A 24948-nucleotide genomic window follows, 5' to 3' on the forward strand; every position below is an offset into this window, starting at 1 on the left:
ACTCTAAAGTTTATCCCCATTATGGACTTACTTGTTTTCTCTAAGTCAGTGTGTCAGATCCAGAAGTCACTAGCTACTCTGATGAGATGGAATGGATCACTGACTGTTTAAGTGTCTGCGTCAGCAACGTCTACTATGACATCATAAAAGCAATGGGAGATGTAACGTGGCGAGGCGCCCTCTAGTGGTCTTGATAGGGGTGTGGAAGTGTTGGAGTCGGACTGATGAGTGCATTTTTGAAATAGGATATCTACATTAGGTAAACACGGGTGTAATTAATAAAAAGGCGAGGTTGCTGCGAGTGGTTGCTAAGCAAAGCGTTCACTAAGTGTAGTCACAAGCACCAACCCCCCTCTCCCCCCACCGGGACGGCTCCCTCTCTCCTCCCCGATAGGTAGATTTGGGGAGCGTTCTTTGAGCGCGAAGGACGACCGAGAGGCGAGATTGGCGTTCGTTCAAGTAATAATAAAAAAAGAGTCCCATAGCCATTGAATTGGTAGTAGGCTATTTTGAGGTTGGTCATTTCTCCGAGTGAGAATTGTGAAGCGTGGCGAGTGAGCGTGAGAATAGGCTGCAATGCGTGTCTGAGACTTGGCAGCCCCGGGTTTCACTGATCTAGCGGCCAGTAAATTCGACCAAATTTCAAGAGGTGGACATCACTGGATTCATCTCGGCATACAGATAATTCAAGAGCAATTGACTCATGTTTACGAAGCACACCAACATAGTGCTCTGATCAGCTGCACTCTCCAGTGAAGTTCTCAAAACGCGACAGATGCCCGGATCCGTAGTAGCCTAGATCTCATTGTATTACAGTAATTTAGCAGACGCGTTTATCCAAAGCAACTAACAATAATTGCATTTAACGTAGGAAAAGCCAATGTAGGCTACTAGCCTACTAGGCTACTTGCCGGAACTCACAAGTGCATCTCCTTTCTAAAACAAGTGATAAGAGCATAATCTAGTGCTGAAGGCAAAGTGCAAGAATAGCAATCTAAAATACAATAGAGGGATCGTTGTAGTTCTCTCTGTAAAATAACTACAACGTAGACCTAAATTAAAGAAATAAAAAGTACATTTGAGAAACCGCACATTATTGCGGCGGAATTTGATATTGTTAGTAGCCTAGTTTATGGCTTTGTCAATCCATTGATATCGATTTATAATTATTTCAAGTTTTTCTCCCTATGCAAAAGATGGGGCGGTTGTGTGAACCCAACCAGTAGAGAGCGTAGTTTTACGCTTTGGCTCCCTTGAACATAGATGGTGAAGTGGGCTATCTGGAGCGTACAGGGAACATAGTAGGCTAATGCTGATGATTTCTGTCACGGGCAGCATACACTGCATACCCTCAGTCCCCTAATAGGTCTTATTTCATTTCAACTTGGCTATTAACTTGATGGAGCATGTTACATTTGAGCAATATGATGATAATATGGCTAAAAGGTAGGCTACAATATGTCACAGTGCACTGGCTACTGCTATCATGTACAGTACTCCTACACATAGTAACTTCAGTTTTACAAGATGCCACAGTGCACTGGCTACTGCTATCAATACGATACAGTACAGTGCTCCTAAAATACCTATGTTATATACAGATGCCCTCAGCTGCAGGATCATCTCCTTTGATGATTTTACCTCTTTTGAATACCACGCTATGTTCTTAAAATGCCAGCCCCCAGTTCTGGCAGTAACAGTGTATAGGCCTCCTAAACAATGCCCTGCCTTCTCTACCGAATTTTCAGAACTCCTGTCCATTGTTACGGTTTCACCTCCACACACGCCCCCCTCCTCCGCCTCTCCACAACCCTCCACCTCTGTGCCTACCTCACACGCCCCCTGCGGCTCGGCACGGGCACTGAGGGCGCTCCAACGACAGCTGAAATGAGTTGAGCTGATGGGCGAATGAGCTTATGGCCGGATCACTGCACACCTGCTGCCAACTTCTCATGAACCCCCTCTACCTACAAGAAGCCGGTTTCTCCAGCCATTCATCGCCAGATCTTCCCTAAGAAACGCCTGGCAAGTATCGTAGTTGTTAAACAAAGTATTTCTGCTTATATATATGTGTGTTTGTGTGCTCTCTGGACCACCGTACCTCAAGGCTTACTCGTCTCTCCGTGTTCCCTACAGAACGACCAGGTGTGCTGTGATCCGGCTTGCCTGCCCATCACTCTGCCCGCCACCCACTGCAGCTGCTCCAACCGGCCTCAACCTCCAGCCTGCCAGGCTCCCAACCTGAGCCATCCGGGCACTACCTTCCCTCCCAGCTCCAGCAATAAACGCCCTGCTGGGCAAAGAGCTTCCTGCCTCCTGTGTCGTGCACTTGAGCCCCGTAGCTAACTAGCCTTGACAGTCCATCATCCATACAAATTATGACACCCTTGATTTAGTGATTACTAAGGGCCTGACTATCACTGTCTCCTCTATTAGTGACCTCGCTCTCTCTGACCATTTCTGTATCTTCTTCACTGCATTGGTTCCTAAAGTCAAAAGTAGTACTAGCGCTTTATCAAGAAACGTTATCTTACCTCCGCAGTATCCGATAGTTTTAGAGAAATAATGATCACAAACAATTTATCAACTCCAGAAGTGGGGCCGTCAGGCACTATTGAAGACTTAGCATCCGCCTTTAACACCAGAGTAGGGGCAGCCTTGGATTCTGTAGCACCTATTAAACTGAAAAAGATCACAGCCAATCATAAAGCTCCATGGCGAAATGAGGAAACAAATCAACTAAAGAGAACCTGCAGAAGATCTGAGCGTATATGGAGAAAGACCAAGCTACAGGTCCACCATGATATTCTCAAAGAACATCTCGCTGCCTTTGATAAAGCAATAAGAAATGCAAGGAAAGACCACTTCTCAAAATTCATATCTATCAACCGCAATAATTCAAGAGTGCTCTTCTCAACAATTGATAGACTAATAAACCCTGCCGTAAAAACACCAGATAACCTGCTCTCTACCTCCAAATGTGAGAAATTTGCAGCTTACTTCAGAGATAAGATTATGAATATTAGGAGGAAAGTCACCCAGGAAAGGCCATGCATCCTGTTCACAGATCCTCTTCCTCCATGTAATGGACATATGAGCTTGTTTACACTGGTGGACACAGAAATGTTGAGAAAAGTAGTATCCAAACTCAAATCCTCCACAAGCCTGCTGGATCCCATCCCCACTGATTTTTTCAAAACAATTTTTGACTCTGTATCCTATGACATTTTAGCCATTGTTAATGACTCCCTATCTACAGGTGTCTTCCCACCAATACTTAAAACTGCTTTGGTGAGACCCGTGCTGAAGAAAAACAACTTAGACACTTCAGTTCTTAGCAATTTTAGACCAATCTCCAACCTTCCCTTTTTGAGTAAAATTCTGGAAACTATTGTTTTCAAACAGATTAATGATTTTCAAACAGTTTAATGATTTCCTAGCTACAAGTTCTACCCTTGACCTTTTCCAGTCCGGCTTTCGCGCCCATCATAGCACAGAGACGGCATTAGTCAAAGTTGTAAATGACCGCAGAATTAATGCTGACTCCAAAGAGCTCTCTGTTCTCATCCTCCTGGACCTTTTGCAGCCTTTGATACTATAGATTATGCAATCCTCATCAAAAGACTGGAGAAGTGGGTTGGCCTCTCCGGTCCAGTCCTTAATTGGCTTAGGACCTATCTAACCGGTCGTGATTTCTTTGTTGCCCTCGGTGACCATAGCTCCGGAAAGATCCCTATGACCTGTGGGGTGCCCCAAGAATCGATCCTAGGACCTCTACTCTTCAGCCTGTACACGGTGCCCCTTGGCAGTGTCATCAGGAGGCACAACATTAGCTACCATAGCTACGCAGATGATACCCAACTCTATATTTCTGTAACACCCAGTAACTACAGCTTGATTGACTGCCTTGTCAAGTGTATTACGGATATAAATATATGGATGTCACATAATTTCCTCGAACTAAACCAGGACAAAACAGAAGTACTGATCATTGGAGAAAAAGCTGAAAGAGAGAAACTATCTGCACATTTAAAAACTCTGAAAATTTACACCAAATGCCAGGCTAAAAACCCAGGTGTCATACTTGACTCAGATCTTAATTTCGAAAACCACATCATGAATATTACAAAGACATCTTTTTACCACTTAAGGAACTGTCACGGCACCGCCGCGTCAGCCTCGTCCACCTCCTCAGCCCCCTGACCCCGGCCCGAGCTCCGGTTCTGACGCTGGTCCCCAGCCTGTCCCCCAGCCTGACCCTGTCTCTCCAGTGCCGGACTCCGTTTCCCCCAGCACCTCCCAGAGCCTGCAGCGGGAACTGCGGGCACGTCTGCGGTCACAAGCCAGACACGACCCCGATCCACACCTGCCGTGCGTCACCTTGATTGCCTCTCCTCCACACCTCAACGCACCTGGTCCTGATCAACCAATCGCCAGCAGGATAAGAAGCCGGTCCACACAGCCCTCTGTGCCAGATCGTTGACCAACCCAGTGGGTAACACGACTCCAGCTAAATCCCTACTCCTTACTCGAGCCTGTCTCACCGTTCTTTGTTTTCATTCATCCTAGTTAACCTGCCTGACCCACGCCTGCCTGAGGACCACGAACCTGCCTGACCCACGCCTGTCTGACTACCACGCTCCTGCCTGACCCACGCCTGCCTGAGTACCACGCTCCTGCCTGACCCACGCCTGCCTGAGTACCACGCTCCTGCCTGACCCACGCCTGTCTGAATACCACGCTCCTGCCCGACCCACGCCTGTCTGACTACCACGTCCCTGCCTGACCCCCGCTTGCCTCTCCGACCTGATCCTGCCTGGCCATACCAAATAAACACGCCTCCGGGCTTCACCTCCAAGCCATTTTTGAGTCTGCTTTTGGGTCCTCCTCCGCTAGCCCTAACAGAACGATCTGGCCACAAATGGACCCAGCGGACTCCCTTCGCCAAGCCATCACCAGCCAGGGCCTCGTCGTTGGACAACATGCGAATGCTCTCCGTGAGACCCGAGCCGTCGTGGAACGGCTTGGTACGGGGATGCAGACACTCTCTGAGCAGACCGCCCAGACAGAGCGCAACCTGCAGTCCATCGCCCAGACCCTAGCAACCCTCAGTGAGCAGTTGGGCCGGTTAGTCGTTCTCCCGGCCCCGGAAGACAACCCCGTTGCTGGCCTTGCCCCTGCCGCTGAACGTGATGCCCCAGGGGTGTTACACCGGCGGGAGCCAAACCTCTCTAACCCCAAGCCCTATGACGGCGACGTAGTGCAGTGCTCCACATTTCTCATGCAGTGTGATTTTATTTTTACTCACCAGCCCAGCAGGTACTCCCAGGATTCTGAGAAGATTGCGTTTGTGTCCAGCCATCTCACTGGCCAGCCGCTTGGCTGGTTCGAGGCCACATGGAGGGCCAAGGCTTCCTGTCTGAATTCCTACAGCGCGTTCTGCTCTGAGTTCAGAAAGGTGTTTGACCATCCACTCCTGGGCCACGATTCCGCCTCTCGCCTTATGCGCATTCAGCAGGGAAGCCATAGTGTTGCCAAGTACTCTATCGAGTTCAGAATACTAGCAGCGGATAGTGGATGGAATGACGCGGCGCTACAGTCAGCCTTTCAAGCGGGTCTGTCTGAGTCTCTTAAAGGGCAATGCTCGTTTTTGACAACCTGGACCTTATTTACGACATATTATAAGAAGTTTGACTCACCGAGATCACTTTGGTGTTGTTCGGAGGCCGGTAGAAGAAATTTAAAATCCAGCGCGAACCAGTATATCCATGTAATGACGGTGATCGGGGCACCGAGAATGCAGTTTCTCAAAATCCATTTTCGGCCGCTAAACGGTTGTTTTCATCAATCAGATTGAATGAATCGACAGTTGCGATTCCTCAACGCGAGGCATTGTTGTTGTTTTCAAATACGGGGTCTTAAGCCTCTGTAATATGATCTTTACACGCCTTTCCCCACTTGCTCCAGCACGCATGCGCACAGGCCAGCGCGCAGACTGGCTATTCTCCGGCTCACATTCTCTGCGCTACGATCGTTGTTGGTGCCGAGAATATTGTCGTCGTCATTCGTCAGCAACAATCCGGTCGTAGCGCAGAGAATGTGAGCCGGAGAATAGCCAGTCTGCGCGCTGGCCTGTGCGCATGCGTGCTGGAGCAAGTGGGGAAAGGCGTGTAAAGATCATATTACAGAGGCTAAAGACCCCGTATTTGAAAACAACAACAATGCCTTGCGTTGAGGAATCGCAACTGTCGATTCATTCAATCTGATTGATGAAAACAACCGTTTAGCGGCCGAAAATGGATTTTGAGAAACTGCATTCTCGGTGCCCCGATCACCGTCATTACATGGATATACTGGCTCGCGCTGGATTTTAAATTTCTTCTACCGGCCTCCGAACAACACCAAAGTGATCTCGGTGAGTCAAACTTCTTATAATATGTCGTAAATAAGGTCCAGGTTGTCAAAAACGAGCATTGCCCTTTAAGGACGAGTTGGCACTCAGAGATGAGCCGGCTTCTCTCGATCTCTTGATTTCCCTTGCTGTCAAGATAGACAACCGCCTTCGAGAGCGCAGGAAAGAGAGGAATCTCCGCGCTCCTACTCCCGCAGTTCGGGTCGCTAGTCAGCGCTTTCCCAGTCTACCGCCTCGAACTTCCCCGGGTCCTAACAATGAAACGGTCCCCTTTCAGCCGGCCTCGATATCCCCTGCCTCAGACGAACTCATGCAGCTAGGCGGAGCACGCCTAACCGAGGCGGAACGCGCCCGTAGGGTAAATGAGCGCCTCTGTTTTTACTGCGGCCAGCCCGGACACAGCCGCGTGTCCTGCCCCGTTCGGCCAAAAGCCCACGCTCGCCAGTGAAAGTGGGATCACTGGTGAGCGGTGCTTCGTCTCCCACACCCCCTCCCAGGCAGTCTAGGACCGCCGGAGCCGGTTTCAATGTGATGTCCTCCGCCGATGCCCTGGGGCGCATGCACCTCGAGGCCACTATTATTGTTAATCGGCAGTCCTTCACTGTACCCGCTCTGGTTGATTCCGGGGCCGACGACTGCTTTATCGACTCAGTTGGTCCGTCAAGCTGGCATCACCACCATACCCCGTGACACCCCCATTGACGTCCATGACCTGAGTGGCGGGCTCTTAGCCAACGTTTCCCATGTCACCGAGCCTCTTGATGTGGTTCTGTCAGGTAACCACCATGAGTCCATGTCCCTCCTAGTCATCTCCTCGTCTCTAAGCCCCATTGTTCTGGGTCAGCCCTGGTTGAGACGTCACAACCCACACATTGACTGGATCGCCAATAAGGTGAGTGGCTGGAGCCCCTACTGCCATAACACCTGTCTCACGTCGGCCCTGCCGCCTGCTGAGGGCGCCATCGCCCCATTTGGACCCCCAGACCTGTCCATAGTCCCTCCCGAGTACCATGACATTGGGGAGGTGTTCAGTAAGCAGCGGGCCCTTACTCTGCCACCCCACCGCCCTTATGATTGCTCCATTGAACTCCTCCCTGGAGCCCCCTTGCCATCTGGGCGTTTGTTCAACCTGTCCAGGCCTGAACGGGAAGCTATGGAGACCTACATCCGTGACTCCCTGGCATCAGGCATCATCAAGCCCTCGTCCTCTCCGGTAGGTGCTGGATTCTTTTTTGTGGCCAAGAAGGACGGCACCTTGCGACCCTGCATCGACTACCGGGCCCTAAATAGCATAACAGTGAGGAACAAGTACTCTCTGCCCCTCCTCGCCTCTGCCTTTGAACCCCTCCAGGGAGCTACCATATTCTCCAAACTCGATCTTAGAAACGCGTATCACCTGGTCCGTATCAGAGAGGGAGATGAATGGAAAACAGCGTTCAACACCCCGCTCGGACACTTCGAGTACCGTGTCATGCCATTTGGACTTACCAACGCCCCTGCAGTATTCCAGGCCCTGATAAATGACGTCCTCGGGGACTTCCTCCACCGCTGTGTTTTTGTCTATCTAGACGACATCCTAATTTTTTCTCGCTCCCATGAGGAACACATCGCATCTATACGCATCTGTGCAGTTCCTGGGCTTCCTCATCGGCAGTGGCCAGGTGCAGGCTACCCCCGAGAAGATCAGGGCGGTGGTGAGCTGGCCTGTCCCCAAGAACCGTAAGGACCTCCAGAGGTTCCTAGGATTTGCCAATTTCTACAGGCGCTTCATCCGCAACTACAGCCGGGTGGCCGCTCCCATGACCGCGCTCACCTCCAAGAACGTCCCCTTCTCGTGGACCCCCAAGGCGGGGGCGGCCTTCGATGAGCTGAAGAGGCTCTTCACGTCTGCTCCGGTCCTCACCCAGCCTGATCCCTCTGTGAGGGTTTGGTTAGGGACCCAGGCGCAACAGGAAAGGAGGAGGCAAGGGACGGTAAAGCCCGGAGGGGCGATTTAATGAGATAACACAAAGGGGGACGTGGTAGTCGTACAGCCGATGGTCAGGCAGGAGCGTGGTAGTCGTACAGGCGATGGTCAGGCAGGAGCGGGGTTGTCGTACAGGCGATGGTCAGGCAGGAGCGTGGTTGTCGTACAGGCGTGGGTCAGGCAGGAGCAGGGTTGTCGTACAGGCGTGGGTCAGGCAGGAACTGGAGAGATGAGGAGGGGAGGCAGGGTGAGTGAGAGTAATCACAAACGGGGAACGGGAAAAAACACTACAAAACACAGGTAAGGAGATGTAGGCTAGGCTATACTTTACCACAAGAGTTTATGGTAAGATCTGGCGATGAGTGGAGTGTAGACCAGGTTCTTGTAGGGGTTGAAGGTGATTGCAGAACGAGGGACAGGTGTGGTGATGATGAATTGGAAACCGGTGAGTAGAGCCGCGCCCGCGTCATCGTCGGAGACGAGCGCGCCGTTCTTGTTGTTGCGCACGGGCCGATGTGCTGGGCATGTCGGGATCCGACTCTTCGCCACCGGAGTGGGAGGAGACTGCCGAGTCCGCGGAGCTGGCCGGAGACGGGGAACGCCCGGTAGTGGGGGGAAACTCCGGAGAGTCAGAGCGTTGCATGCCTGGGCCGATGCGACGTGCGGAAGAGCGTGTAGGACGCCCCGAGCGCGCAGCGGGCCCAGAGGGGAGAGAGGGAGGCGGTTGTGGAGGCGAGGGCATGCGAGCCGTAACAGGACCCCCCCCCCGAGGGGAGCCACCTGGCGACCGACCGGGGGCGTCAGGATGTGCCCTGTAGAAGTCCCGGAGGAGAGACGGGTCCATAATGAGCTGCCTGGAGATCCAGCTGCACTCCTCGGGGCCGTACCCCTCCCAATCCACCAGGTATTGGAACCCCCGACCCCGGCGGCGCACCTTCAGCAGCCGCCGAACCGTCCACTGGGGATGCCCGTCGACCATCTGGGGAGGCGGAGGAGCTGGGGCAGAAGGCATGAGAGGACTCGAGGAGACAGGTTTGATCTTGGATACATGGAATACAGGGTGTACCCGCATGGAAGCAGGGAGCTTAAGACGTACCGCAGCCGGGTTCAGGACACGGTCGATCTCGAAGGGCCCAACGAAGCGCGGAGCCAGCTTCCTGGAGGGGACCTGGAGCGGAAGATCAGCAGTGGAGAGGTAGACACGTTGACCGGGCCGATACGCCGGAGCAGGAGTGCGGCGGCGGTTGGCCCCGCGGCAGGAGCGCTCGTTGGAGCGGAGCAGGGCCCTGCGGACCTCCCTCCAGACACGGCGACAGCGGCTGAGGTGGGCCTGGACGGAGGGGACGGAGGCCTCCGACTCCTGGAGAGAGAACAGCGGGGGCTGGTACCCGAGGGATGACTCGATCGGAGACCTGCCAGTGGCAGCGCTGGTCAGGGCATTGAGGGAGTATTCGACCCAGGGCAGGTCCTTGCTCCAGGAGGTGGGGTGGAGAGCCGACACACAGCGGAGAGCGACCTCCAGGCTCTGGTTGGCCCGTTCGGCCTGGCCGTTGGTCTGCGGGTGGTAGCCAGAGGAGAGGCTGATGGTGGCGCCTATCTCCTTGCAGAAGGCCCTCCAGACCTGGGAGGTGAATTGAGGCCCACGGTCCGAGACAATGTCTCCGGGGAGACCGTGGAGCCGGTAGACATGCTGGACGAGGAGCTCAGCTGTCTCCGCAGAGGACGGGAGCTTGGGGAGCGCCACCAGATGGACCGCCATGGAGAACCGGTCCACCACGGTGAGGATGACCGTGTTGCCCCTGGAGGGGGGAAGACCGGTGATGAAGTCCAGGGCGATGTGGGACCAGGGACGGCTGGGGACCGGGAGAGGACGCAGGAGGCCAGCCGGGGGCTGGTGGGACGCCTTGCTGCGGGAGCAGACGGGACAGGCGACCACAAACTCCCGGACGTCGGACCTCATGGAGGGCCACCAGAACCGTCGGCTCAGGAAGGAGAGGGTGCGGTGAACCCCGGGATGGCACGCAAACCGGCTGGCATGGCCCCACTGGAGCACCCGGGACCGGACCGAGTCCGGCACGAAGAGCCGGCAAGGAGGAACGTTGGCCGGACTGGGTTGGGAGCGTTGGGCCTGCCTCACCACCGCCTCAATGTTCATGGTGACCACCCCTACGACACGCGAGGCCGGCAGGATGGTCTCAGGCTCCGCGGGGGGGCGCCTCGGGCGCGTGGAGGCGGGACAGCGCGTCGGCCTTGGCGTTGCGGGAGCCGGGCCGGAAGGTGAGGGTAAAGTCGAACCTCCCTAGGAACTGTGACCACCGCGCCTGGCGGGAGTTGAGGCGCTTGGCCGCCCGGATGAAGGTCAGGTTATTGTGGTCCGACAAGACGAGGGTGGTGTGTTCCGCGCCCTCAAGCCAGTGGCGCCACTCCTCCAAGGCCCCCACCACCGCCAACAACTCCCTGTTCCCGATGTCGTAATTCACCTCAGCCGGGGTGAACCGGCGGGAGAGGAAGGCACAGGGGTGCAACTTCTGGTCCTCCACTGACCGCTGGGACAGAACAGCACCGATGCCTGTGTCCGATGCGTCCACCTCGACCACGAACTGCCTGGAGGGGTCAGGATGGAGAAGGACCGGAGCGGTGGTGAAGCGCTCCTTGAGCGCAGAGAAGGCGGCGCTGGCAGCCGGTGTCCAGATGAACGGACGCAGGGATGAGGTGAGGTGGGTGAGGGGAGCTGCTACCCGGCTGTAGTCCCGTATGAAACGGCGGTAAAAGTTAGTGAAGCCAAGGAAGCTCTGGAGTTGCCTCCGGGTAGTGGGTTGAGGCCATTCGACCACGGTCTTGATTTTGCGGGGGTCGGGTCGCGTCAGGCCTCCCTCCACAATGAGCCCCAGGAACTCCACTGACGAGGAGTGAAAGGTGCACTTCTCCGCCTTGATGTACAGGCGGTTCTCCCGGAGACGCTGGATGACCATGCGGACGTGTTGGACGTGCTCCTCAGCGCTCCTGGAGAACACAAGGATGTCGTCCAGGTAGAGAACCACAAATACGTCCAGCATGTCCCTGAGCACGTTGTTCATCAGGGCCTGGAAGACGGCGGGGGCGTTGGTGAGGCCGAAGGGCATGACGAGGTACTCGTAGTGGCCACGGGAGGTCTTGAGGGCGGTCTTCCATTCGTCCCCCTCACGGATACGCACCAGGTGATAAGCGTTTCTGAGGTCCAACTTGGTGAAGATGGTGGCACTGGTGAGGGGTTCAAAATTGGAGCTCATGAGGGGGAGTGGGTATTTATTCTTCACCGTGATGTTGTTGAGCAGCCTGTAGTCGATGCACGGCCTCAGGTCTCCTCCCTTCTTCTTCACAAAGAAGAACCCCGCTGCCACCTGGGAACGAGATGGTCGGATGAGGCCCTCGGCCAAGCACTCGGAGATGTAGGTGTCCATGGCAGCTTTCTCCGGGAGGGAGAGGTTGTAGAGACGACTGGCTGGGAGAGGGGCGCCAGGGTGGAGCTCGATGGCGCAGTCGTAGGGTCGATGAGGGGGGAGTGTGCGGGCGCGCTCCTTACTGAAGGCCTCCCCGAGGTCGTGGTACATCAAAGGGACCGTGGAGAGGTCAGGAGGAGCTGGACGGGGCCGGTCAACCCGAGTGGAGGTCTGAGCAGCTCGGAGGCAGCGGGCGTGGCAGGTGGTGCTCCAGCTGAGGATGCGCCCCGAGCTCCAGCAGACATGAGGGGTATGGAGTTCCAGCCAGGGCCTCCCTAAGATGAACGGAGCGTCGGGAGAGTGGATGACGAAGGGGCGGACGTTCTCCACGTGGTTACCCGAGACTTTGAGAGTGAGGGGCAGGGTCCGGTGCGTGATGGGGCCCATGGGATGGCCATCCAGGGCGAAAGCCGAGAGGGGCCTCTCCAGAGGGGAGAGAGGGAGCGCCGCTTTGTGGGCGAACTGGACGTCCACGAAGTTCTCGTCGGCACCGGAGTCGATGAGGACAGGGACGGAGAGCGTGTGCCCCTGCCAGGCGAGGGTGACAGTGAACCTGGCGGCACGGGTCCGGGATAGGGGATGGATGAGCCGGCTTACTCGGTACCCCCTGGCGAGTGAACCTACTCCTCTTGCCGCCCTGGGAGGCGCAGAGGGACAGGAGTCGACGGCGTGCGCTGGGCTAGCGCAGTATATGCACAGTCCGTCCAGACTCCGGTGCTCACGCTCCGCCGGGGTCAGTCGGGTCCGGCCCAGTTGCATGGATTCCTCTCCAGCGGTGTTTGGGGGTGCGAGGGAGGCCGGGGCAGGCCGAGAGAGGCCGGTAGAGGGAGGTGGAGACGGTCTGGGTGCGCTGTGGTGTTGGTGCGCCCGCTCGCGCCTGCGTTCCCGGTGGCGCTCGTCAATGGCTATGGAGAGGGAGACGAGTTGGTTCAGGGTCGCTGGTCTGTCTCTTCCAGCCAGGCTGTCCTTCATGGCCTCCCCTAGGCCCCGTCGGAAAGCGCTGTACAGGGCAGACTCGTTCCAGGGACAACGGGCAGCGAGGATGCGGAACTCCGTGGCGTAGTCCGCTACGGAACTGGGACCCTGGGTGAGGGCGGAGAGAGCAGCGTCCGCGTCCTGTCCGTGGACGTCGTGGTCAAACACGGTCCTGAATTCAGCCACGAAGGCAGTGTAGTCCTGCATGTAGGCAGCTGCGCCCTCGCGACCCGCCATGACCCAACGGCGAGCCCGTCCCGTGGTTAGGTTGGCGATGTAGGCTACCCGAGCCGACGCAGTGGAGTACATACTTGGCTGGAGGTCAAACACGTACTCACACTGCATGAGGAACTCCCGGCAGAGGGTGAACGTCCCGTCGTAGGGGGCCGGGGAGGCGAGATGGGGCTCCCGGTTCGGTGGAGCGGTGGGGTTCAGGAACGGAGCCAGGCGGGCACTGAGCGCGGTGACCTGGTCGGACAGGGTGTAGACCAGAGTAGCGAGGCCCCTCAGTCGCTCGTCCTGGGCTTGCTGTTGGGCGGATACCTGCTGCAATTGCACAGCTTGGGTCTGTGGGAGGGCTTGGAGTAGTCCGGGAGGTGCAGGTCTCTCCTCCATGTTGGCTGGGTCCAAACTGGCCAGATCTTACTGTGAGGGTTTGGTTAGGGACCCAGGCGCAACAGGAAAGGAGGAGGCAAGGGACGGTAAAGCCCGGAGGGGCGATTTAATGAGATAACACAAAGGGGGACGTGGTAGTCGTACAGCCGATGGTCAGGCAGGAGCGTGGTAGTCGTACAGGCGATGGTCAGGCAGGAGCGGGGTTGTCGTACAGGCGATGGTCAGGCAGGAGCGTGGTTGTCGTACAGGCGTGGGTCAGGCAGGAGCAGGGTTGTCGTACAGGCGTGGGTCAGGCAGGAACTGGAGAGATGAGGAGGGGAGGCAGGGTGAACGGGAAAAAACACTACAAAACACAGGTAAGGAGATGTAGGCTAGGCTATACTTTACCACAAGAGTTTATGGTAAGATCTGGCGATGAGTGGAGTGTAGACCAGGTTCTTGTAGGGGTTGAAGATGATTGCAGAACGAGGGACAGGTGTGGTGATGATGAATTGGAAACCGGTGAGTAGAGCCGAGCAGTGCTGTCCCAGCGATCACCCACTGATGGTAAAGTCCACCCCTGTGCGTTCTTCTCCCGCCGGCTGGAGCCCGCGGAGCGTAACTACGACGTGGGCAATAAGGAACTGCTTGCTGTCCAGCTAGCCCTTGAGGAGTGGAGGCACTGGTTGGAGGGAGCTGAGGTGCCTTTCATTGTGTGGACTGACCACAAGAATCTGACCTACATCGAGAATGCCAAGAGACTGAACCCGCAATGTCAAGCCTGACGCCCTGTCTCGCCAGTATGCTCCCCCCAACCAGGACACTGACGAACCAGACACCATCCTTCCTCCCTCATGTGTGGTGGCCGCTGTAACTTGGGAGATCGAAGGATTGGTGAAGGAGGCCCAGAGGACCCAGCCTGACCCAGGTAACGGCCCTGTTAACTGCCTGTTTGTCCCTGACCATGTCCGTCCCCAGGTCCTCCAGTGGGTTCATGCCTCCCAGTTTGCCTGCCATCCGGGGTCCAGCCGCACTCTAGCCCTTCTCAGGAGACGGTTCTGGTGGCCCTCCATGGCCCAGGACACCAGGGAGTACGTCCGGGCCTGCACGGTGTGTGCACGGAGCAAGGCCTCGCACCAACCCGCCTCCGGTCTGCTGCGCCCCCTGCCGGTCCCTGGTCACCCGTGGAGCCACATAGGTCTGGACTTCGTGACTGGACTGCCCCCTTCCCAGGGTAACACCACCATACTGACTATTGTGGACCGTTTTTCCAAGTCCGTCCATTTTGTGCCTCTGCCCAAGCTCCCCTCTGCGTCTGAGACTGTTGACCTTCTGGTGACCCACGTGGTCCGGCTCCATGGCATCCCTGCGGACATCGTTTCTGACCGAGGTCCACAGTTCACTTCCCAGGTGTGGAGGGAGTTTTGTCGGGCCATTGGGGCTTCGGTGAGTCTGTCCTCGGGTTACCATCCCCAAACCAATGGGCAAGCCGAGCGAGCCAACCAATACCTGGGGAACGCCCTGCGCTGTGTCACTGGTCGTAACCCCGCTACCTGGAGCCAATACCTCCCCTGGGTGGAGTATGCCCATAACTCCCTTCCTAGCTCTTCCACTGGCTTGTCTCCGTTTGAATGCTCCCTGGGTTATCTACCACCTCTATTCCCTGAGCAGGAGGAGGAGCTCGCCGTGCCCTCAGTCCAGGTCCATCTCCGCCGCTGCCACAAGGTGTGGAGGGATGCCCGAGCCGCGCTTGTTCGTTCCACCCGTCGGAGCCAGCACCAGGCAGACCGCCATCGGACCCCGGCCCCTGTCTACCAGCCCGGCCAGGCGGTCTGGCTCTCCTCCAAGGACATCCCCCTGCGGGCCTCGTCACGTAAGCTCACGCCCCGCTACATTGGTCCTTACAAGATAGACAGTGTGGTTAACCCTTCTGCTGTCAGACTGCAGCTGCCCCCGTCCATGAGGATACATCCCACATTCCATGTCTCCCGTGTTAAGCCTGCTCCTGTCAGCCCTCTGTGCCCGCCAGGCGACACCCCGCCACCTGTCCGGATCATCGACGACCAGCCGGCCTGGACTGTCCGACAGCTCCTGGGGGCCCGTCGGCGGGGTCGGGGGTTGCACTACCTTGTGGACTGGGAGGGCTATGGGCCCGAGGAGCGGTGCTGGGTGCCCCGTAGGTTCATCCTGGACCCCTCTCTTATCCGGGATTTCCACCGTGACCATCCTGGCCAGCCCGGTCGGTCGCCAGGTGGCGCCCGTAGAGGGGGGGGTCCTGTCACGGCACCGCCGCGTCAGCCTCGTCCACCTCCTCAGCCCCCTGACCCCGGCCCGAGCCCCGGTTCAGACGCTGGTCCCCAGCCTGTCCCCCAGCCTGACCCTGTCTCTCCAGTGCCGGACTCCGTTTCCCCCAGCACCTCCCAGAGCCTGCAGCGGGAACTGCGGGCACGTCTGCGGTCACAAGCCAGACACGCCCCCGATCCACACCTGCCGTGCGTCACCTTGATTGCCTCTCCTCCACACCTCAACGCACCTGGTCCTGATCAACCAATCGCCAGCAGGATAAGAAGCCGGTCCACACAGCCCTCTGTGCCAGATCGTTGACCAACCCAGTGGGTAACACGACTCCAGCTAAATCCCTACTCCTTACTCGAGCCTGTCTCACCGTTCTTTGTTTTCATTCATCCTAGTTAACCTGCCTGACCCACGCCTGCCTGAGGACCACGAACCTGCCTGACCCACACCTGTCTGACTACCACGCTCCTGCCTGACCCACGCCTGCCTGAGTACCACGCTCCTGCCTGACCCACGCCTGTCTGAGTACCACGCTCCTGCCCGACCCACGCCTGTCTGACTACCACGTCCCTGCCTGACCCCCGCTTGCCTCTCCGACCTGATCCTGCCTGGCTATACCAAATAAACACGCCTCCGGGCTTCACCTCCAAGCCATTTTTGAGTCTGCTTTTGGGTCCTCCTCCGCTAGCCCTAACAGGAACATTGCCATGGTGCAACCCTTTCTCTCTCAGGCTGACACCGAAAGACTAATGCATACTTTCATCACAAGCAGGCTGGACTACTGCAATGCTCTACTATAAGGCCTACCAAAGAAAGCAATCTCTAAGCTACAAATGATACAGAATGCTGCAGGACGAGTCCTCACTAAGACTAGACGAAGGGCACACATCACACCAGCCTTAAAATCACTACACTGGTTACCTGTCAACTCTAGAATAGACTTTAAAATACTATTACTAGTCTATAAATCTCTCCACAGTCACGCACCAGAAAACATTTCAGACATGCTTGTCAGGTACATGCCCAACAGACCACTCAGATCCTCAGGTACTGAACTCGTAACTGTCCCAAAAGCCAGGACCAAGAAAGACGGAGAGGCAGCTTTTAGTTTCTATGCCCCCAACCTCTGGAACACCCTGCTGGAGTGCCTAAGAAGGGTCGAAACAACGGAGGTCTTCAAGCAAGATCTCAAGACGTACCTTTTTGGCCTAACCTACAATCACTAGCCAGGACCTTGAGACACAGAAAGGCAGCCTCAAACCTACCTGTGAATCCTCTGTATACATTGGTGTATATCCTGCTATGCACTCTATGTATATCAAGTTGTGTACAGAAGCTGGTTGCCCTGAAACAGGCTTGTTCTGTTCTGATATCTGTGTTGCTTCAAAGGCTCAGCATGCTACTAACCGTTTTCTGTCTCCCCTAGTGCCTCTCTCTCTCCCTCCTACCTTCTAACCAGGTCCAGTGGATGCCCCACTGTCACCCGCACACCACCCTGAGTCCGATAGATACCCCCGTGTCAGCTGTGGATGTCGTAGTATTTAGTTAACACACACACACACGTACACACATCAGTCCACATCCGGCTTAGGCCTGGACCTGGGCCCAGTCCCCCTTCCCCTCACCCTAACCCGGGTCCGTATCCTTTTCCTACCCCCTCTCTACCCCAACCCCTGCCTCTATCTGGGCCCAGGCACATTCACGCACACACAGACATACACCAGTGTTTGCCATGTCTCTCCTATTATGTTTTTAGCCTCTCTTACTCTGAAAATGTAATTTAATGTAATTTATTGCTTTATAAATGTTCTTAGCCGGTAGACAAACATACTCCAGGAGCTTGCTCGATTTCCTTGTTGAGAGGGGTCAGGGAAGAATTTGCTTACTTTTTGCTTCCCTCTGGAATATGTAGGGATGGGATGTATCCCCACCTCCCTTGTTCTCTGTAAAGCGCATTGTGTTGCCTCTGTGTCACGGCACCGCCGCGTCAGCCTCGTCCACCTCCTCAGCCCCCTGACCCCGGCCCGAGCCCCGGTTCTGACGCTGGTCCCCAGCCTGTCCCTGTCTCTCCAGTGCCGGACTCCGTTTCCCCCAGCACCTCCCAGAGCCTGCAGCGGGAACTGCGAGCACGTCTGCGGTCACAAGCCAGACACGCCCCCGATCCACACCTGCCGTGCGTCACCTTGATTGCCTCTCCTCCACACCTCAACGCACCTGGTCCTGATCAGCCAATCAACGCACCTGGTCCTGATCAGCCAATCGCCAGCAGGATAAGAAGCTGGTCCACACAGCCCTCTGTGCCAGATCGTTGACCAACCAACCTTGTGGGTACACGTCTCTAGCTCCCTGCCTCGTCTGTTTTTGAACCTTGCCTTACCCTGTTCTCCCTGTCTTCCCAGTATCCAGTTCCTGCCTGACCCACGCCTGTACGATTACCCCGCTCCTGCCTGACCCACGCCTGTACGACAACCCTGCTCCTGCCTGACCCAAGCCTGTACGACAACCCCGCTCCTGCCTGACCCACGCCTGTACGACTACCACGCTCCTGCCTGACCATCGCCTGTACGACTACCACGCTCCTGCCTGACCATCGCGTGTACGACTACCACGTCCCCGCCTGACCCACGCCTGTCTACGGACCACGTTACTGCCTGCCTCTCCCCGGATCTCAATTAACGTGCCTACGGGCTTTCACCCCAATCGTGTCTGCTCTTGGGTCCTCCATCAAAACCCTAACACTGGGTATGAAATGCGCTATACAAATACAGCTTTGATTGATTGATTGATTGATTGATACCACTTCATATCACAGCGAGCATACTGTAGCTATACAGCTCTTTACAACACAGGACAGTAGGTCTATACCTAGCTGTACAGCACTTTACAACATACAACAGTAGTCATATAGCTACTGTATACAAGTACTTTACAATACAGCACAATAGACCTATACCTAGCAGCACATTAGGCCTATATTTAGATATACAGGACTTTCCAACACAGCACGGTAGGCCTAGCTGGATAACACTTTACCAAACAGAAACCAAAAGAATCAAGTATTATTATTATTATTATTATTATATTTATCTGCCCCAGTCTGACTGAAGTCCTATAAAGCAACTGGTTATTCACCAGATCACTGATGAAGAGGAGGTTCACCCAGGATCTCATATTACCCAGAGCCATCACTGCTAGTCCTCTAATCAACCAGTATCAACACATCATTTATATGACAAATTGGTTAAACAAAGCTCAGAGAGCAATATGTACTCTATTCTGTCTTCAATTGGGGGTGTTTTTGTCAAAGAATGAATACAGAATAATTGTAGAAAATTCTTACTCTAAAGTTTATCCCCATTATGGACTTACTTGTTTTCTCTAAGTCAGTGTGTCAGATCCAGAAGTCACTAGCTACTCTGATGAGGTGGAATGGATCACTGACTGTTTAAGTGTCTGCGTCAGCAACGTCTACTATGACATCATAAAAGCAATGGGAGATGTAACGTGGCGAGGCGCCCTCTAGTGGTCTTGATAGGGGTGTGGAAGTGTTGGAGTCGGACTGATGAGTGCATTTATGAAATAGGATATCTACATTAGGTAAACACGGGTGTAATTAATAAAAAGGCGAGGTTGCTGCGAGTGGTTGCTAAGCAAAGCGTTCACTAAGTGTAGTCACAAGCACCAACCCCCCTCTCCCCCCACCGGGACGGCTCCCTCTCTCCTCCCCGATAGGTAGATTTGGGTAGCGTTCTTTGAGCGCGAAGGACGACCGAGAGGCGAGATTAGCGTTCGTTCAAGTAATAATAAAAAAAAGAGTCCCATAGCCATTGAATTGGTAGTAGGCTATTTTGAGGTTGGTCATTTCTCCGAGTGAGAATTGTGAAGCGTGGCGAGTGAGCGTGAGAATAGGCTGCAATCCCTACTAACACACGCAGGTTGCGCGAACGTTCGACATACGGCCGCTATAGGTGACGATTCGTGTGCGCCGCGTGCGGAAATTACGCGGCCATTTACGGAAACGCGAGATCTGCCGTTTCGTAGACGCTACGTAAGAACGACACGTCATTCCGAAGTTGCGGCCGCGTGCAAAGAACGCACGTGATCACGTGGGCAGGAACCTCCGTCATAAACTCACCTGGCTGACACTAGATTTACAGGTATTTATATGACTTGGTCTGCACGTCTTTTTCGCACGGTGCAAATACGGTGCGGCCGCGTGCAAAAAACGTGGGCAGGAACCTCCGTCATAAACTCACCTGGCTGACACTAGATTTACAGGTATTTATATGACTTGGTCTGCACGTCTTTTTCGCACGGTGCAAATATGGTCACTTACTGACCACTGGCTACATTTAGCATTTGCAGTACCACTGGCTATATTTAGCATTTACCAGTTCAAAAACGAATTAATGCTATATGGGGATATAGCAGCAAGCATTATGATACAAACCAATATAAGACTGAACACCATTAACAGTTTAGAACATTTTATTACACAAAGTACATTACAAATTAAAAGTATACATATTTACAAGGATGAGGTTTACGGTCTGTCACATTACGCATAGCCAGAAAAGCAAAAAAAAGCATGTACAAGCTCTGGCTAGCAACCCATTATCTGACAATTGCAAAAGTTCTAAAAACAAAAATGAAACAGTGCGCATTCTGTGGCAGGCAGACCGGGAACAGACCGTTGTATCCCACAAAAAAAGGTTAAAATTTACAAAATCTATTTACAAAAAAGGCATCCATCCTGGCAGGCTGGAAAGGCAGGTTTAGGGAGACGAGCTGGGGGTCACCCACATCTGAATCGAGGGTCTGGGCAGAAGAGGTCATCCTCATCTGAATACTCCACTGTGGTCAGGGCTGGAGCTGCGGTCAGGGGCTGGGCTGGGGAGGTCAGCTGGGCTGGATCAGATGCCTAAGGACATAATGAAATGGCTGTAAAAGCAAGTCGCATACGTTCATTGGAAGCGTGCCATGTCACTGGATACGAGAAAATTAACTGCCTGACATCACATACCTTTTTGCATCGAGCAGGGGCATGTTTCAGCATCTCCTGCAGCTGGGCAGACACCTCCGTCACAGTGGTGCTTGGCTTACAGGCCATAACTGCACCTTTTAACCAAAAAGGGAATGGTTTCAATGCACATGGCATGAAGCAAAGACAATGTATTATTTTGCGAAAATATGAACAATCCCTTACGTAATATGACATTGTAGAGGGTCATATTCTTCAGAGGCTTCTTCCCCCTCTTCCCATGGACGCTGTAGACACACCACACTCTGTGTATGGCAATGGCTGACAGCACCCGCCGGACCACATCTGGCAGATCTTTGCCGCCAATGGAACTCAGATATCGTGTCTGCAAAACATAAAGACAATCATTTACTTTTACATTTCCTTAACACTTCCCTGCAAAAATAAGGAACAAAGTTCTGCCCTGAAGTTACTCACCATCTTCCTTTGATGATCCTTGTCCTTCAGCTGCTCCTCCAAGACCAGCAGCTCCTCCTCCGTTTTAGCAGGGTGCAGGTCATCCAGTACTGCTCCCCCATAGCTGTCTGCAGACTCGCCGGACAGTCTCTGCTCCAGCCTCATCATTGTCTGTGCCATCTCCCTCAGACTCTGCATGACGCTGGAGAACTGCTGACACATCATCCTCTGGAAGTCTGGATATTAAACACAGATGTGGCTATAAGTAATTGTACGGTCCCATAATGGATATTCAGCTCAAAGTATATCCCTACATGCAGCATGAAGTAGTTCACAAAATTCAGCATACCAGCATCTGCAGAGCTTGATGGCAACACAGCTGGAGCTGTTGGTCTCACAGGCGATGGCATCAGAGAACTACCTGAAAACCAGAGGATAAAGGGATGAGCAGGAAACTATGGTGCTGGCGGCGTAGTGATTCTGGCATAAGGGGAAGAATCAACTCGACATGAGACATGTCAGACCCTGACCTGGTCTGGGTGCTAATCGCTGATGCATGCTGCTCGTGCCTGGACGTCTGAAGGGCCTGGGCTCACAGCGCCTTGGCTCAAAGGACCCGGGCGATGAACATCTACTGCCGAGTAGTGAGATGTGAGATGAGCGAATTAGTGAACAGAGTACATGAGTCTTCCGAAAGTCCTGAGTTAACTGTAAGTGTGCAAATATGCATAGACATTTCACCAACACAAACATGCATGGATACCTGCATTGAAAACTGGCAGAGCAGGCCTTCCGGCTCTGGCACCTGGCATAGCTGGTCTGGTCTGAGTTCTGCCGACCGGCTGCCTGGGCACTGGAACATATAGTAGAGGTAAATTAGCTCAGATTAGTCAACTCAAGTAGTACTCTTTTGGGACTGTTGAATGCACTTTATTATATTACCTTCGTCACTGGAGTCATAGCGTGTGTTGCGCTGTCTCTCCCTTGTGTCTTGGGAGTTAATCCATTGATGACTGCTGCTCAAACACCTTCGCCAAGGCACTGGCTACTTCATAATGCTCTGTGTGTTCCTCAGCAGAGACAGAGGTTGTCATGGCTCCTCTTGATGTGCTTGTGGAGGTAGATCTGGGAGGTATAGGAGAATGGGCACTCAGAGCAGGAGAACACCCAAGTCTTGCACAACTCTAACATCACAGCTAGGAGAGCGAATGAGAGAGACCATTAAAAAGGATTATCTCACCTGTAGTACAAGTTCAAATATAGAGTGATTATACGTCATTGTAAATGAGAGCTTACTCTCAATTGATTCACGAGGTTAAATAAAGATTGAATGAATATGTAGCTAGTGGGGGGTTACAACCACACAACTGTGGAGAGAGAATGAGACACTTGGTTCCCTCCTCTACTGGTGTTCATGGCCATGGCCAAACACCTGGAATACTCCAACCCTGATTTAAAGGCATAAAAGTGGGGAACACATTCTTGAGACGGTTCCTAAAACTGGAGGGAAAAAAAACGGGAAAATGATCTTCCCTCTCCTCATCACTCACTTCTGCATGGGGCTGAGCTCTACCCTGTCATCAGTGGCAATACATGGGATAGCGGCTCAGCACACAGGAGAACTGCACAGAGAGGAAGGAGGAGAGAGAAAACCAACAACAAAAAAGGCAAGAAGGGTTAATAACTGAGCGAATCTTGCAAGTTTGCACTACAGGGAAGCAATTGCTCAATTTCCCTGATATTGTGGCGTCACTGGCGTCAGTGATGCGTCTTATGAATCTCACATGTCTACCGCTAACATTTAACTCAATATCAATATTCCCATTTGTTTATCCCGTCTATGGAAACGTATGTGCATTTGTACTTACGTGTGCCTGCCTTTATTGATGATCAGGTGTTTCTCCACCTCAGGGCTGGCCAGACAGAACCATCAGAGACCATTGGGCTGAGCTGAGGAGAGAGCGACATGTTAGAGTGTATGTGTGCATATGGATATGGTGCTCTTCTGTTAATACTCATGAGGGCATTCAACTGAACAAGACTCACAGAGCCTGTGGTGCTGTCCCAGGACTGCCCCTGGCCACGCCTGGCCCCGTCTTAGCGCCTCTTCCTGCCCCGCTCACCTGCTTCTTGCTCAGTTCAAACAAGAACTGGGAGGTTGGCAACTGAGAGCATGGGAGGGGAGAGAGGGAGGGAGAGAGAGAGAGAAAGTGGGTGGGTGACCCTCTCGTTGGCTGACATGCACACTCCACAGGACCACGTGCCAAAAGCCAAGATGGCTGCTATAACAATCCTGCTAGCTAGCCTAGCTCCGTTGTTGGGGCTTCTTGTATTCTGTTAACGTTAAAATCGGAAAAATGAATGCCTAAAAACAAACACATACTAACGGTGTCGTGGGTTAATGCGAAATTAATGAGTAAGCTAATTATCACATTTTATTCCAAGCGATGAAACAGTACGAACGTGCAGGAGCTCGCGCGAGCCTGTAATTAGGAAACAATGGCCCACAACAACACTTCATAAAAGTTATAGTGTACACAACTGAAATATTCTCACGTTGCCAAGCCAACATTATAATTTAAGCTACAATTACACAAAAGCGAACGTTTTAACAATAATTGCGAGAGTAATTTTACGTAGGCTACTTAGCTAGCCATGTACAGAAAAAGGCTAATCACGTTAGCTGGCTAGCTAGTTAGCTAACATTGGAAAGCATCTGCATATAGATAATCATTACAATAGGGTAGCTTGCACATAACGTTGGTGTTTTATCTGGGACGATACCAAAATACATAGTATGTATACATACTAATGTATACATTGAAATTGAGATACTTACAAGATCTGTGTTGTCGCGGGCGTGTTGGTCTTTCTCAATCGCTTCTGTTCAGAACGGAACCCGTTCTCGTTCTTCTTCTCCTTCGCTGGGTTTAGTGGCGGATGTGCATACAGCCACCTACTGGCACAGAGTGTGTAACTTCACCTAACAAAGTAGCCCAATGCCTTGCATTCTACGTTCACTGCTCAGCGTTCATTGCTCACATTTAGGTTGCAAAATTAGGACTTTATTTATAGGCATATTTTTTATCATTATTTTTATTAGGCCTAGACTGCAAATCTTTAGTGTTAATATTAACTGTAAATGAGAAATTACACACAAAACAGACATGCAGGATTTCTCCTCATTATTACAATTCTGTAACTGTATGACTTCAAAATTTATTTTAAAACCTAAGTAATTTACAAATGTTCTGACCCACTGTGACACATTTCCAATAAAGTCAGATTGGGACTGTGATCTAACCACATTGTCACGTTATTTAATTACATCGTAGTTACGGATTTAAGCAGCAGTGGCGGCTACGTTCCCTTACAGTGTACTTGAGGACGGCTATTTTGGTTATTTTGCGACTGAAAAGGCAAGTGTCAGCTAGGTGTCAGCTAGGTCCGCTGCTGGTGACGTCGCAAAGTTACCACAATTACACCAATGTGTCCCGTCAGTTTTACGTACTGTGTTAGTAGGGATGCGTGTCTGAGACTTGGCAGCCCCGGGTTTCACTGATCTAGCGGTCAGTAAATTCGACCAATTTCAAGAGGTGGACATCACTGGATTCATCTCGGTATACAGATAATTCAAGAGCAATTGACTCATGTTTACGAAGCACACCAACATAGTGCTCTGATCAGCTGCACTCTCCAGTGAAGTTCTCAAAACGCGACAGGTGCCCGGATCCGTAGCCTAGATCTCATTGTGTTACATTAATTTAGCAGACGCGTTTATCCAAAGCAA

At 53.2% G+C, this 24948-nt stretch overlaps 1 protein-coding gene and 1 long non-coding RNA gene across 2 annotated transcripts; both read right to left on the reverse strand.

Annotated features, from left to right (window-relative positions):
- Nucleotides 1–20193: 20193 nt before the first annotated feature.
- LOC311326372 (uncharacterized protein) lies at nucleotides 20194–21738 on the reverse strand. Its single transcript, XM_084459262.1, has 6 exons — nucleotides 21689–21738; nucleotides 21508–21579; nucleotides 21180–21394; nucleotides 20928–21087; nucleotides 20745–20839; nucleotides 20194–20642 (listed from the first exon to the last, which is right to left on the reverse strand). Exons 1-6 carry the CDS (start codon nucleotides 21714–21716, stop codon nucleotides 20517–20519), a joined length of 696 nt encoding a protein of 231 aa, XP_084315388.1. The 5' UTR covers nucleotides 21717–21738; the 3' UTR covers nucleotides 20194–20516.
- A 171-nt stretch (nucleotides 21739–21909) lies between these two features.
- On the reverse strand, nucleotides 21910–24367 carry LOC311326375. Its single transcript, XR_014631050.1, has 6 exons — nucleotides 23998–24367; nucleotides 23205–23323; nucleotides 23027–23108; nucleotides 22709–22780; nucleotides 22101–22283; nucleotides 21910–22011 (listed from the first exon to the last, which is right to left on the reverse strand). It is a non-coding gene; the product is annotated as an uncharacterized lncRNA (long non-coding RNA).
- Between the last annotated feature and the right edge of the window lie 581 nt (nucleotides 24368–24948).

The sequence above is a fragment of the Borostomias antarcticus genome (genome assembly GCF_949987555.1).
Source record: "Borostomias antarcticus genome assembly, chromosome: 27".
NCBI classification, from domain to species: domain Eukaryota; kingdom Metazoa; phylum Chordata; class Actinopteri; order Stomiiformes; family Stomiidae; genus Borostomias; species Borostomias antarcticus.

Coding starts and splice junctions, on each gene's coding strand:
- LOC311326372 (XM_084459262.1), bottom strand. CDS start 21,716: ATGCATCAGCGATTAGCACCCAGACCAG. Junction 21,395..21,507: donor ATCAAGCTCTGCAGATGCTG/GTATGCTGAATT, acceptor TTTAATATCCAG/ACTTCCAGAGGATGATGTGT. Junction 20,840..20,927: donor CCTCTACAATGTCATATTAC/GTAAGGGATTGT, acceptor TTTGGTTAAAAG/GTGCAGTTATGGCCTGTAAG.